Source organism: Zea mays, chromosome 7 (assembly GCF_902167145.1).
Source record: "Zea mays cultivar B73 chromosome 7, Zm-B73-REFERENCE-NAM-5.0, whole genome shotgun sequence".
Classification (NCBI taxonomy): domain Eukaryota; kingdom Viridiplantae; phylum Streptophyta; class Magnoliopsida; order Poales; family Poaceae; genus Zea; species Zea mays.
The window spans coordinates 153,921,927-153,935,223 of NC_050102.1; the positions used below are offsets into that span (position 1 = coordinate 153,921,927).

The window sequence follows — 13,297 nt, forward strand, 5'->3', positions numbered from 1 at the left end:
CCGGACTGCTGAAAAAGGACGCCTACCAGTGGGGGCCGAACGCGGACGAGGCCCTCCAAGCCCTCAAATACGCTCTATCCACCGCACTGGTACTACAGCTGCCGGCGTTCGACGTCCCCTTCATCGTCGACTGTGACGTGTCAAGGACTGGCTTCGGCGCGGTGCTGCATCAGGGCGCCGACGTCATAGCCTTCTTCAGTCGCCCCTTTGCCCCGCGCCATCTGAAGCTCGCGGCATACGAGAGGGAGCTTTATCGACCTAGTACAGGCTGTCCGTCACTAGCGCCCATACCTCTGGGGTAGACGCTTCCTCATTCGCACGGACCACTACAACCTCAAGTTCCTCCTCAACCAGCGGTTGTCGACAATTTCGCAGCACCAGTGGGTCAGTAAGTTATTTGGGTTTGATTTTTCTATAGAGCATCTGTCAGGTCACCTGAACACTATGGTTGATGCCCTCTCTCAATGCGACGCCGACACACTGGACGTTGCACACCTGGAGGCCTCGTCGTAGGGAGCGGCACACTTCCTGGCTGTCCTCTCAATACCCTCCTTCAAGCTCGTTGACGAGTTCATCCAGGAGGCAGCAGCCCATCCGGACTGCATTAGTACTCGCGACCAGATTGCTAGCGGCGCCATGGGCGCGCGCTGGCAGACCCGCGACGCTTTCATCCGCTACGGGTCCCGGATCTTCCTTCCCCCGACATCGACTTTACTGCCCCAGGTGTTACAGCTGGCCCATGTGGGCCTCGAGGGCTTCCGGAAGACATTGCATCGGCTGCGCGCGAACTTCTACATCACCGACAACCATGCGGTGCTCCGGGACTACGTCCGGACATGCACAACCTGCCAACGCAACAAGACAGAAGCACTCTAGCCGGCAGGACTCCTACAACCCCTAGAGGTGACTTCGCAAATTTGGGCCGACATCGCCATGGACTTCATTGAGGGATTGCCTCGCTTCCATGGCAAGTCCGTCATCTTAACGGTCGTGGACCGTTTCTCCAAGTACGCCCACTTCATTGCCCTAGGACACCCCTACACCACCACCTCCATCGCACGCACCTTCTTTGTCGATATCGTCTGCCTCCATGGATTCCCAATTCCATCGTGAACGACCAGGACCCGGTCTTCACCAGCGCCGTATGGCGCGACCTCTTCAAAATGGCAGGCGTCAAGCTGTGTATGAGCACCGCTTTCCACCCTCAGACGGACGACCAATCTGAGGTCGTCAACAAGTGCATCGCCATGTACCTACACTGCTTCAACGGTGACCGCCCGCGCTCCTAGGTGGACTGGTTACCGTGGGTAGAGTACTGCTACAACACCTCCTTCCACACAGCCCTGCGCACGACTCCGTTCCAAGTGGTTTACGATCGAGAACCACCGATGCTGGCCCCTTTGTGACGGGCACATCACAGACCCAGACCATGGACAACATGCTGCAACAACGGGACATCTTCTTGGCGGAAGTCCGCGACCGCCTCCTGCAAGCACAAGCCTACGCCAAGTGCTACTACGACGCCAACTATCGTGACTTGGAGTTCATCGTGGGAGACTGGGTCTGGCTGCGGCTGCTCCATCGTCAAGCAGCGTCCCTTGTCGCCCGCCCCAACGTCAAGCTCGGACCACGCTACGCAGACCGTTCCAGGTTGCTGGACGCATGGGCGTGGTGGCATACCGCTGCGGCTTCCAGAAGGTGCAAAGATCCATGATGTCTTCCACGCCGGCTTGCTAAAGTCGTACCGCGGGACGTCGCCTGTTGGCCCACCACCTCTACCGCCCATGGAGCATGGGCGCTTACTGCCGGTTAGGGATGGTAACAGATTTAAAACCCACTGGTAGAGGGTTCGCAAACCCGCACCCGCAGGTTTAATATTAAACCCGCACTTGTACCCGTTACCCGCGACGGGTATAATATGGTACCCATACTCGCTACCCGCGGACATATAATTATACACATATATTTGTATATATCATCTACACACACACACACACACACACACACACACACACACACACACACACACACACACACCCACGCACGCACGCACGCACTGTAGGGTTTTTACCCATGGGCATGCGGGTTAAATGTGCTCGTTACCATCCCTACTGCCGGTTCCACTCCAGGTGCTGCATGCTAGCCGACTCCAGTCAGGCACGGAAGAATCGAATGCCACCTGGGAACCGATGTAGCAGTTCAAATACTCTTACCCTGAGGTTCAGCTCGAGGACGAGCTGTTCGCGGAGGAGGGGAGAGATGCAGGGGCGGATGAACAATGATATATGGTAAATTTGGTCCACAAAAATCTAAAAAGCTAGGTCAGACTCTCACAACACCTCTCTGCACGCACCTAGCCGCCGCTGACCGCTCTTCATCCCTCCGCACTGCACGTCCGCGCTGCGCCCATGGCTCCTCCCGCACACGCTGCGACACATCGGCAGTGTAGCCTGCGCCCTCGGTTCCTCCCGTCCTCCCCCACACCGGTTGCCGCCCTCAGTCCCGCTCCCTCACTCCATCGGGGATCAGGACTCAGTCAGGTGTCGCCTCCCCCACTGGTTGCTCGCCTACTCGGTGCTTGTTGGCTGCTCCGTGGAGTGGAGGCGTAAGGTGTGAGCGTGCTATACACCTCGTGAAGCCTCCCTATCCCTACTGATTGCTGAAGACTGAACCAATGAATCTTGCTACACTACTTCTGCTGCTAGTTTGCTATGTGCCTGGGGCTGCTAGAGCTACTGTGCTAGGTAAGAAGGTAAGATTATCTGGTATTTTGGTTTAATCAATTATCTGCTAAGTTAGTAGGTTAGTTGACAAAATTAAATTTTATGTTTATAGGGATATGATGGATATATTCCTTATCAAGAATCAGAACGATATATATTGATTATTTATTATTATATTTGTAGAATTTGTGTCGACTTATTTAGGCTACATGCCTTTTGAGTATTTAAGTTTTATCTTGCTACTTGTGTTATATTAACATCAATTAGATTGTTTTTTAAAAGAATTTTATAGCTTTAGTTTAGTAGCCCCCCTCATGATCTATTTCTGGATCCGCCACTAGAGAGATGTTATGACCGGCGTGCAATATGTGAGACGCCATAAGCGCGTCATAGCAGCTAGTTAGTTGCTATTTTATTGGCTGATTTATTTAGTTGCTATTTTATTGGCTGATTTGTTGCTGGGTTATTGCCAGCCGGCTAGATAGGATTAGTTGGAGAATAATGTGGAGATCTACCTAGATATAGGGAGGTTAGTTTATCAGATAAGTTAGAAGGGGACTATATATACCAGCTGTTAATATTAATGAAAGAGGTCATGCAGGGCAACCCTTGCCTTCTGCTCCCAGCCGCATCTCTCCCTGTGCCGCAGCCCTCTACCTCCCTCTCTCGCTCACGCCCAGGCCAAGATCACGGCGACCAGATGCCGTGGTCCAGGCCCTTGGCCGCCTACTCGCCACCACAACCAACTCCACAACTCAAGCTCTACCACTCTCAGCTAAACTAGTGATATTTTGTTTTGATATGTGAGCAGTGTTGGCAAAGACGGAGGTTTGGGAAGTATTTTCTATATTACTTAAGCCACTAAACGATGGCTGGTTATTGATACATATATATAGGCCCAAATGGTCTGCATACAACTGAAAGTAGAGATAGAATTACAACTACTAAAGTAGAGATAAGATAGTAGATAAGATGAGAACGCACTAGTTAAAGCACCATAGGATTACAACTGCTAAGGCACTAACTACTACTACTTATCCTAGAGATGGAGCCCCAAAATTTCATCAAGAACACAAGGCTTACTCCGACAAGCAGGATCTCTATGGTGTCAGACCATGAAAAGATTTCTCCTTCCAGTGTTTTGAAGATTTTATTCTGTTATAGGCCTATTATAGTTTACTAATATAAAATTTTGGCTGTTTCAGTGTTATCCATAGTAATGTTCTAGAAAGCAAAAATATGAAGTAAATATTTTACTGCGACCATAATTCCTGTATGTGTAACTCGATCAAGAAATCAAGAGAGTTTCCCTTTTAATGTTGAATTCACAATTATGCCTGACTTATGCTCAAATACCTTGTCCAGAAGTGAACAATATAAGTGCATGAGTTGATTTGGAAAAAGTACATGGTTAATGTTGATCTTTTGCACGGAAGTTATACTTCATCTAAAATGACATGTCCCTCTTTTGCAGGGAAGGCCGCTATTCTTGAAGTTGAAACACTAACCTGTCTTGAAGGTTCTGGTGAAGTTTTGTGTATGAATAGGTCGGTATTTTTTTTAGAACAATTAAGCTTTACAGCTTGACTGGAATGAGTGAATAACCCATTGATGCGACACCTGGAACAGGAGTACTATCTATTTGCGTGGTGCTGGTGGCTTCTCCAACTCTTCACAACCGTTCTCATATGCCACTTATCCTTCTAATGAGGTTTCCAATGTTACATTTTCAGATTCCACACCTTTTGCTGTGTATGAAGATCGCATTCAGAAATCCCAGGTATGGTACTTCATTCCATATGTAAATTTCTTTCTGAAGTTGTATTGCATTCCTTATTTCTAGTGAAGTTGTATTTTCAATTTCTTTCTGACTCACCTGGTCATGGATTCAACGCAGCCTCTCCGCATTTACAGGACAAGGCTTGCCTCGGTTTATATTTTCTTAGACCTCACTCATGTGGGAGTCCGGCATTGGATCTGCCTTTATTTATAGCGAACATGCAGGAGAGCTGCTTATCTTTATATTTCCATTATTTGTACACTTGTTGGAACACAACTCTTCTTTGTAGTTTGATTTGTTTTGTTATTACATTTAGCTGCGCCATTTTTCTCTAGTCAAATTTGACACACAACTTCAGATTAGAAATATTAATCAGTGTTATAAAGTTGTCCTATTTTCAATCTCTGAGGTTTCTCTCTGATTGTTCAGGCACTTCTGTGTGGCTTATCTGGCTATTTTCATCCTCTGCATTCAGATCCTACCTTTGCACAGGCTGCAGGGTATGCTTCTTTAGCTACTAGTTATAACTCATCTTCAGTTCCAGGTTGGAAATAAAAGCATTGTTACTAGAGTTTTGTTTTTGTTTTTTCTAGATAGATATTGCTAGAGTTTTACTATTTTGCATAAAATCAACTTGTTTATAAATCTCTATCTATTGCCTTGAATCAAGAGCATACATATATACATATACATACACTGGGAGCTTTGGTTTCCAAATGTTAAGTAAGCCTTGGCCGACCACCCCTCACCTGGCTGGACCGCATCAGCGCGCCCACCCACCTCACGCCAGGCTGTCAGGTGCGTCCCTCGCCCATGCACCAGGTCAACCTCTGTAGGGTCGAGATGACGGACTAGAAGGGGTGAATAGTCCTTTATAAAACTAATTATGTTGGCTAATACAAATAAATGCGGAATTAATACTATTTTGGTCTAGCCAAGACTACACACACCTTCTATACTATAACAAACATCTGACAAAAGATCCTAATTGAAGCAACTAAGGTGCCAAGTTAGTGAAAGAGCTCTCCCACATAAATCTAGTTAGCAAGGTCATACAAATTTAGGAAACTATAATTCTAAACACACCGAGGGCTCCTAAACATACTAGTAAGCAAAGCGCACAAAGCACAAGCACTACTAGCAAAACTCACTAGTTGCACTACAAGCACAACGAAATAGAAACAACTACTTAGCTACACAAGCTAAGCAAAACGAATTAGCTACACAAGCTAACAAGTGAGTAACTATTTTACAACAAATATGACTAGATATACAAGAGCAACAAATACTCACTGGCATGAGTATATGAACAAGTAAATACAAGCTAGTGAGGAAAGTTGTAAACCAACGGGGAGATGATGACACTTGACACAATGATTTTTTTCCCGTGGTGTCGATGACTTGTCGGTCGCCCCTAGTCCACGTTGAGGTAGATTTAAAGCACCCAACCGCTCCTCTATCAAGTCTCCACTTGATCTCTTGAGCCAAATTGGTCAATGAACCCTCAAACCACGATTCCACTAGAGTTGCTTTTCACCGCTTCGGCGAGGCAAGCACAACGCCTCTCACAATCACCAATGCGGCCTCTTCACAATCTTCGTTGAAGAGCTCACGAGGAACCACCACCAAGCCGTCTAGGAGACGACAACCTTGAAAGTTCCCTATTTCCGGGTACAAGATCTGGATGTCGCTTAGAGGGGTGAATAGGCAAATAAAAATTATCACTTTAAAACTTAAAAACTTACTCTATTCGAAGTCTGGATCACAGTGGAATGAAGATTGCTTCGAGTAGGTGACAGCGGAAATGAAGTTTCTGTCTCAGAGTCCTGCACTTCACAAGTAACTCATACCACAGATACGAGTATATGAAGTGCACACAATAATAAAGAGACAGAGAACAGAAACAGAGACAAGACAATAGTCACAGCACAGAGTACGCAGGACACAATGATTTATACCGAGGTTCGGCCAAGCCTGAAAATGCTTGCCTAGTCCTCGTTGGAGTTAGCCACACCTTGGCTTGGAGTATCTTAGTCCGTCCTCCGATGTGCTCAAATCTGTCAATGTGACAGATAGAGCCTTCTAATATTTTGATGATTGTTACAACGTTGTCGCGGCTGCTTACAACCTTCTTGACAGCACTCCGATAGAGTAACTGTCAGTACACTGAATCAGGGGTACCCCTTACTACAGTATGAAGGCGCGGAGTCCATGCGGCTATCTCTAGTCACGTGGCAAAATAGCGCCCAAACCACCGCGTGGGCGGCTCCGGGGCCGCCACGTAGCCAGAGGAGACGATATACTCCATGGTGTCAACAATGGGTTCGGACCCCCCCGGGAAAGTGTCGGACCCCTGGATACACAGACCGGACCTCCAGGCGAGGCCTAGAACCTCCACAGGTACAAACCAGACCCCTGGGACTGGTCCCGTATCTCTCGGGGGGGGGGGGGGGTCTGGGCCACTCGCAAACAGGGCCCTGGGATTCTGAGAGAGGGAGTACCCGAGCCTTAATCAAGCCCAGGCGGGGGTCCGGAGCCGACACGTGTCCGGGTCATGCCGAGTACTGAGAGCACCTAGAGGGGGGGGGTGAATAGGTGATCCTGTAAAAGTTCAAAACTTAAGCCACAAAAACTTGTTAAGGGTTAGCACAAGTATGGCCAAGTGGCTAGAGAGAACTCAAAACACGATAACCACAAGAAAGCAATCACATAGTTGACACGGTGGTTATCCCGTGGTTCGGCCAAGTACAAAACTTGCCTACTCCACGTTGTGGCGTCCCAACGGACGAGAGTTGCACTCAACTCCTCTCAAGTGATCCAATGATCAACTTGAATACCACGGTGTTTTTCTTTCCTTTGATCTTTTCCCGTTTGCGAGGAATCTCCACAACTTGGAGTCTCTCGCCCTTACAATTGAGTTCACAAAGAATCACAGAGCAAGGGAGGGATTAGCAACTCACACACGACACAAAGATCACAGCGAATACGCACACACAAGACCCAGACTTGAGCTCAAAAGACTAGCACACTAGAACGGAGCTCAAATCACTAGAATGTCGAACAAGTGCGCGAGATTGATGTGTGAGTGATCAAGAGTGCTCAAGGAATGCTTGGTTATCTCCTCCATGCGCCTAGGGGTCCCTTTTATAGCCCCAAGGCAGCTAGGAGCCGTTGAGAGCACATCTGGAAGGCTATCCTTGCCTTCTGTCGTCGGGCGCACCGGACAGTCCGGTGCATACCGGACACTGTCCGGTGCCCGATTTATTTCCATAAACAGCGCATCCGACCGTTGCTGTCAGAGTCAGATCTGCGCACCGTTGGCGCACCGGACATGTCCGGTGCACACCGGACAGTCCGGTGCTTCCTTCCGACCGTTGGCTCGGCCACGTGTTGCGCGCCGATCGCGCGGCCGACCGTTGGCCCGGCCGACCGTTGGCTCACCGGACAGTCCGGTGCACACCGGACAGTCCGGTGAATTTTAGCCGAAGTCGCCGGAGAAAAACCCGAGAGCGGCCTCTTCGGCCGAGGCAACCTGGCGCACCGGACACTGTCCGGTGCCCCACCGGACACTGTCCGGTGCACCACCGGACAGTCCGGTGCCCCAGACCGAAACAGCCCCTTGGCTGCACACAGCCAAGTCTTCTCTTCTCTTCTTCTTTCTGTTTCTAACACTTAGACAAATATATTAGTACACAAAACCAATGTACTAAGACTTAGAAACATACCTTTTCTCTAGATTTGCACTTTGTTCATCCATGGGCGTTGATTCACATTTAAACACTTGTGTTGACACTCAATCACCAAAATACTTAGAAATGGCCCAAGGACACATTTCCCTTTCAATCTCCCCCTTTTTGGTGATTTATGCCAACACAACATAAAGCAACTAGAACAAGTGCAAGATCACTTCAAATAAAAACTAACTTTGAGTTTTATTCAATTTTGGCATATATGGATCATCCTTTGCCACCACTTGGTTTGTTTTTGCAAATCAAACTCAAATCTCTATCTCTAAGTCAAACACACATGTTGAAGCATAAAGAGAGTCATTCCAAAAGAGATTGATCAAAGATTTCAAAAACTCCCCCTATTTCCCATAATCAATACTTCTCCCCACAAGAAGCCAATTTTTGACAAGAAAGACAATAAAAGAGTTTAACAACACAAAAACTCTATTCTATTATTTTCAAAATCTCTCAAGTGGTAGCTGATCCATTTATCACTTTGGCCTTTATTTTCTCCCCCTTTGGCATCAAGCACCAAAACGGGATTAATTTTGGCCTTTTAACCCCATTGCCTCACCAAAGTCTTCAATTAAGAGCAAATGGCAATAAGATTTCATGAGATGAACTTGGAATTAGTTACCCTCTCATCGGAGTGCAGTGGAAGTCTTTCATGGTCCAAGTCCACCTGTTCCCTTTCAATCCTCCTTCGAGACTAAATCAAGCAAACTCAAGCAAATGGTTAGTCTCAAAGGGTCAAGTTGTAACACATCTCCCCCTAAACATGTGCATCACTTTGCAACGGACTTGTGAGGTCCAGGGAGTGTTGGTACAACTTGAGCACCACAATAAGCAACAAAATGCAGAATGAACCTGATCAAATGCATAAACACATGTATGCTACAATTCAATCCAAGTTCCGCGAATCTAAGACATTTAGCTCACTACGCAACCTGCAAAAGGTCTTCTCATCTAGAGGCTTAGTGAAGATATCGGCTAGCTGGTTCTCGGTGCTAACATGAAACACTTCGATATCTCCCTTTTGCTGGTGGTCTCTCAAAAAGTGATGCCGGATGTCTATGTGCTTTGTGCGGCTGTGTTCAACAGGATTTTCTGCCATGCGGATAGCACTCTCATTATCACATAGGAGTGGGACTTTGCTCAGATTGTAGCCAAAGTCCCGGAGGGTTTGCCTCATCCAGAGTAGTTGCGCGCAACACTGTCCTGCGGCAACATACTCGGCCTCAGCGGTGGATAGGGCAACGGAGGTTTGTTTCTTAGAGTTCCATGACACCAGGGACCTTCCTAAGAATTGGCACGTCCCTGATGTACTCTTCCTATCGACCTTACATCCAGCATAGTCGGAGTCTGAGTATCCAACTAAGTCAAAGGTAGACCCCTTTGGATACCAGAGCCCGAAGCAAGGCGTAGCAACCAAATATCTAAGAATTCGCTTCACCGCCACTAAGTGACACTCCTTAGGATCGGATTGAAATCTAGCACACATGCATACGCTAAGCATAATGTCCGGTCTACTAGCACATAAATAAAGCAAAGAACCTATCATTGACCGGTATGCTTTTTGATCAACGGACTTACCTCCTTTGTTGAGGTCGGTGTGTCCGTCGGTTCCCATCGGCGTCTTTGCGGGCTTGGCGTCCTTCATCCCAAACCGCTTTAGCAGATCTTGCGTGTACTTCGTTTGGGAGATGAAGGTGCCGTCCTTGAGTTGCTTCACTTGAAACCCAAGGAAGTAGTTCAACTCGCCCATCATTGACATCTCGAATTTCTGCGTCATCACCCTGCTAAACTCTTCACAAGACTCTTGATTAGTAGAACCAAATATTATGTCATCGACATAAATTTGGCACACAAACAAATCACCATCACATGTCTTTGTAAAAAGAGTTGGATCGGCTTTCCCAACCTTGAAAGCATTAACAATTAAGAAATCTCTAAGGCATTCATACCATGCTCTTGGGGCTTGCTTAAGTCCATAGAGCGCCTTAGAGAGCTTACACACGTGGTCGGGGTACCGTTCATCCTCGAAGCCAGGGGGTTGCTCCACGTACACCTCCTCCTTGATTGGCCCGTTGAGGAAAGCGCTCTTCACATCCATTTGGTACAACCTGAAAGAATGGTGAGCGGCATATGCTAGCAAGATTCGAATTGACTCTAGCCTAGCCACAGGAGCAAAGGTCTCCTCGAAATCCAAACCTGCGACTTGGGCATAACCTTTTGCCACAAGTCGAGCCTTGTTCCTCGTCACCACCCCGTGCTCGTCCTGTTTGTTGCGGAACACCCACTTGGTTCCCACAACATTTTGCTTGGGACGAGGCACCAGCGTCCAAACTTCATTTCTCTTGAAGTTGTTGAGCTCTTCCTGCATGGCCAGCACCCAGTCCGGATCTAGCAAGGCCTCCTCTACCCTGAAAGGCTCAATAGAAGAGACAAAGGAGTAATGCTCACAAAAATTAACTAAACGAGAACGAGTAGTTACTCCCTTGCTAATGTCACCCAGAATTTGGTCTACGGGATGATCCCTTTGAATCATCGCTCGAACTTGGGTTGGAGGAGCCGGTTGCGCTTCTTCCTCCATCACATGATCATCTTGTGCTCCCCCTTGATCACACGCCTCCTTTTGATGAACCTGTTCATCGTCTTGAGTCGGGGAATGCACCATAATTGAGGAAGAGGGTTGATGTTGCTCATCTTGTTCCTGTGGCCGCACTTCTCCAATCGCCATGGTGCGTATGGCGGCCGTCGGAACATCTTCTTCATCTACATCATCACAATCAACAACTTGCTCTCTTGGAGAGCCATTAGTCTCATCAAATACAACGTCGCTAGAGACTTCAACCAAACCCGATGATTTGTTGAAGACTCTATACGCCTTTGTATTTGAGTCATAACCTAATAAAAACCCTTCTACAGCTTTGGGAGCAAACTTAGAATTTCTACCCTTCTTCACTAGAATGTAGCATTTACTCCCAAATACACGAAAGTACGATACATTGGGTTTGTTACCGGTTAGAAGCTCATACGACGTCTTCTTGAGGAGGCGATGAAGGTAGACCCTGTTGATGGCGTGGCAAGCAGTGTTAACGGCTTCCGTCCAAAAGCACTCGGGGGTCTTGAACTCTCCTAGCATCGTCCTCGCCATATCGATGAGCGTCCTGTTCTTCCTCTCTACCACACCATTTTGCTGTGGTGTGTAGGGAGCGGAGAACTCGTGCTTGATCCCTTCCTCTTCAAGGAACTCCTCCACTTGAAGGTTCTTGAACTCGGATCCGTTGTCGCTCCTTATCTTCTTCACTTTGAGCTCAAACTCATTTTGAGCTCTCCTGAGGAAGCGCTTGAGGGTCCCTTGGGTTTCAGACTTATCCTGCAAAAAGAACACCCAAGTGAAGCGGGAAAAGTCATCAACAATAACTAGACCATACTTACTCCCTCCTATGCTTAGATAGGCGACGGGTCTGAAGAGGTCCATATGCAGCAGCTCCAGAGGTCTTGAAGTGGTCATCACATTCTTGCTGTGATGCGCTCCTCCCACTTGTTTACCTGCTTGACAAGCTGCACAAGGTCTATCTTTTTCGAAATGCACGTTAGTCAAACCTATCACGTGTTCTCCCTTTAGAAGCTTGTGAAGGTTCTTCATCCCCACATGTGCTAAGCGGCGATGCCACAGCCAGCCCATGCTAGTCTTAGCTATTAAGCATGCATCTAGACCGGCCTCTTCTTTTGCAAAATCAACTAAATAAAGTTTGCCGTCTAATACACCCTTAAAGGCTAATGAACCATCGCTTCTTCTAAAGACAGACACATCTACATTTGTAAATAGACAGTTATACCCCATATGACATAATTGACTAACAGATAGCAGATTATATCCAAGACTCTCTACTAAAAATACATTAGAGATAGAATGCTCATTAGAAATTGCAATTTTACCTAAACCTTTTACCTTGCCTTGATTCCCATCACCGAATACAATTGAATCTTGGGAATCCTTATTTTTGACGTAGGAGGTGAACATCTTCTTCTCCCCCGTCATATGGTTTGTGCATCCGCTGTCGATAATCCAGCTTGAACCCCCGGATGCATAAACCTGCAAGGCAAATTTAGGCTTGGGACTTAGGTACCCAACTCTTGTTGGGTCCTACAAGGTTAGTCACAATTTCCTTAGGGACCCAAATGCAAGTTTTATCACCTTTGCATTTTGCCCCTAACTTCCTAGCAATTACTTTTCTATCCTTTCTACAAATTGCAAATGAAGTATTCAAAGCACAATAAATTGTAGAAGGTTCACTCACTACTTTCCTAGGAGCATGAATAACATTCTTTCTAGGCACATGATGAATAGCATTTCTCCTAGACATATTTCTACCATGCATAACATGAGAACTAGAAGCAGTCATAGCATAAGAGTCATAAGCATGTGAATCAAACACATCATGACCTCTAAAAGCATTTCTAGAATATCTCCTATCATGGTACATGAAAGCATGGTTCTTTTGCACATTACTAGCCATAGGGGCCTTCCCTTTCTCCTTGGCGGGAATGGGAGCCTTATGGCTTGTTAAGTTCTTAGCTTCTCTCTTGAAGCCAAGTCCATCCTTAATTGAGGGGTGTCTACCAATTGTGTAGGCATCCCTTGCAAATTTTAGCTTATCGAAATCATTTTGCTAGTCTTAAGTTGAGCATTAAGACTAGCCAGTTCATCATTAAGCTTGGAAATTGAAACTAGGTGTTCACTACAAGCATCAACGTCAATATCTTTACACCTAGTACAAATTTCAACATGTTCTACACGAGAGTTGGATTTATTTGCTACTTCTAATTTAGCATTTAAATCATTGTTGACACCTTTCAAAGTAGAAATGGTTTCATGACAAGTAGATAGTTCAAAAGAAAGCATTTCATTTCTTTTAACTTCTAAAGCATAGGATTTTTGTGCCTCAACAAATTTATCATGCTCTTCATACAACAAATCCTCTTGCTTTTCTAAAAGTATATTCTTTTCATTCAAGGCATCAATTAATTCATTAATTTTGTCTATCTTAGATCTATCT

At 46.5% G+C, this 13,297-nt stretch overlaps 1 protein-coding gene across 1 annotated transcript in view; it reads left to right on the plus strand.

Moving 5' to 3' along the window:
• Positions 1-13,297, plus strand: part of LOC103633156 (enoyl-CoA hydratase 2, peroxisomal) — a 45,468-nt gene that overhangs the window by 7,061 nt on the left and 25,110 nt on the right. The window contains exons 7-9 of the mRNA XM_008654836.4: positions 4,198-4,270; positions 4,353-4,503; positions 4,933-5,003. Of these exons, the coding sequence (XP_008653058.1) occupies positions 4,198-4,270; positions 4,353-4,503; positions 4,933-5,003 (295 nt within the window). The remainder of the gene's footprint in view (positions 1-4,197; positions 4,271-4,352; positions 4,504-4,932; positions 5,004-13,297) is intronic.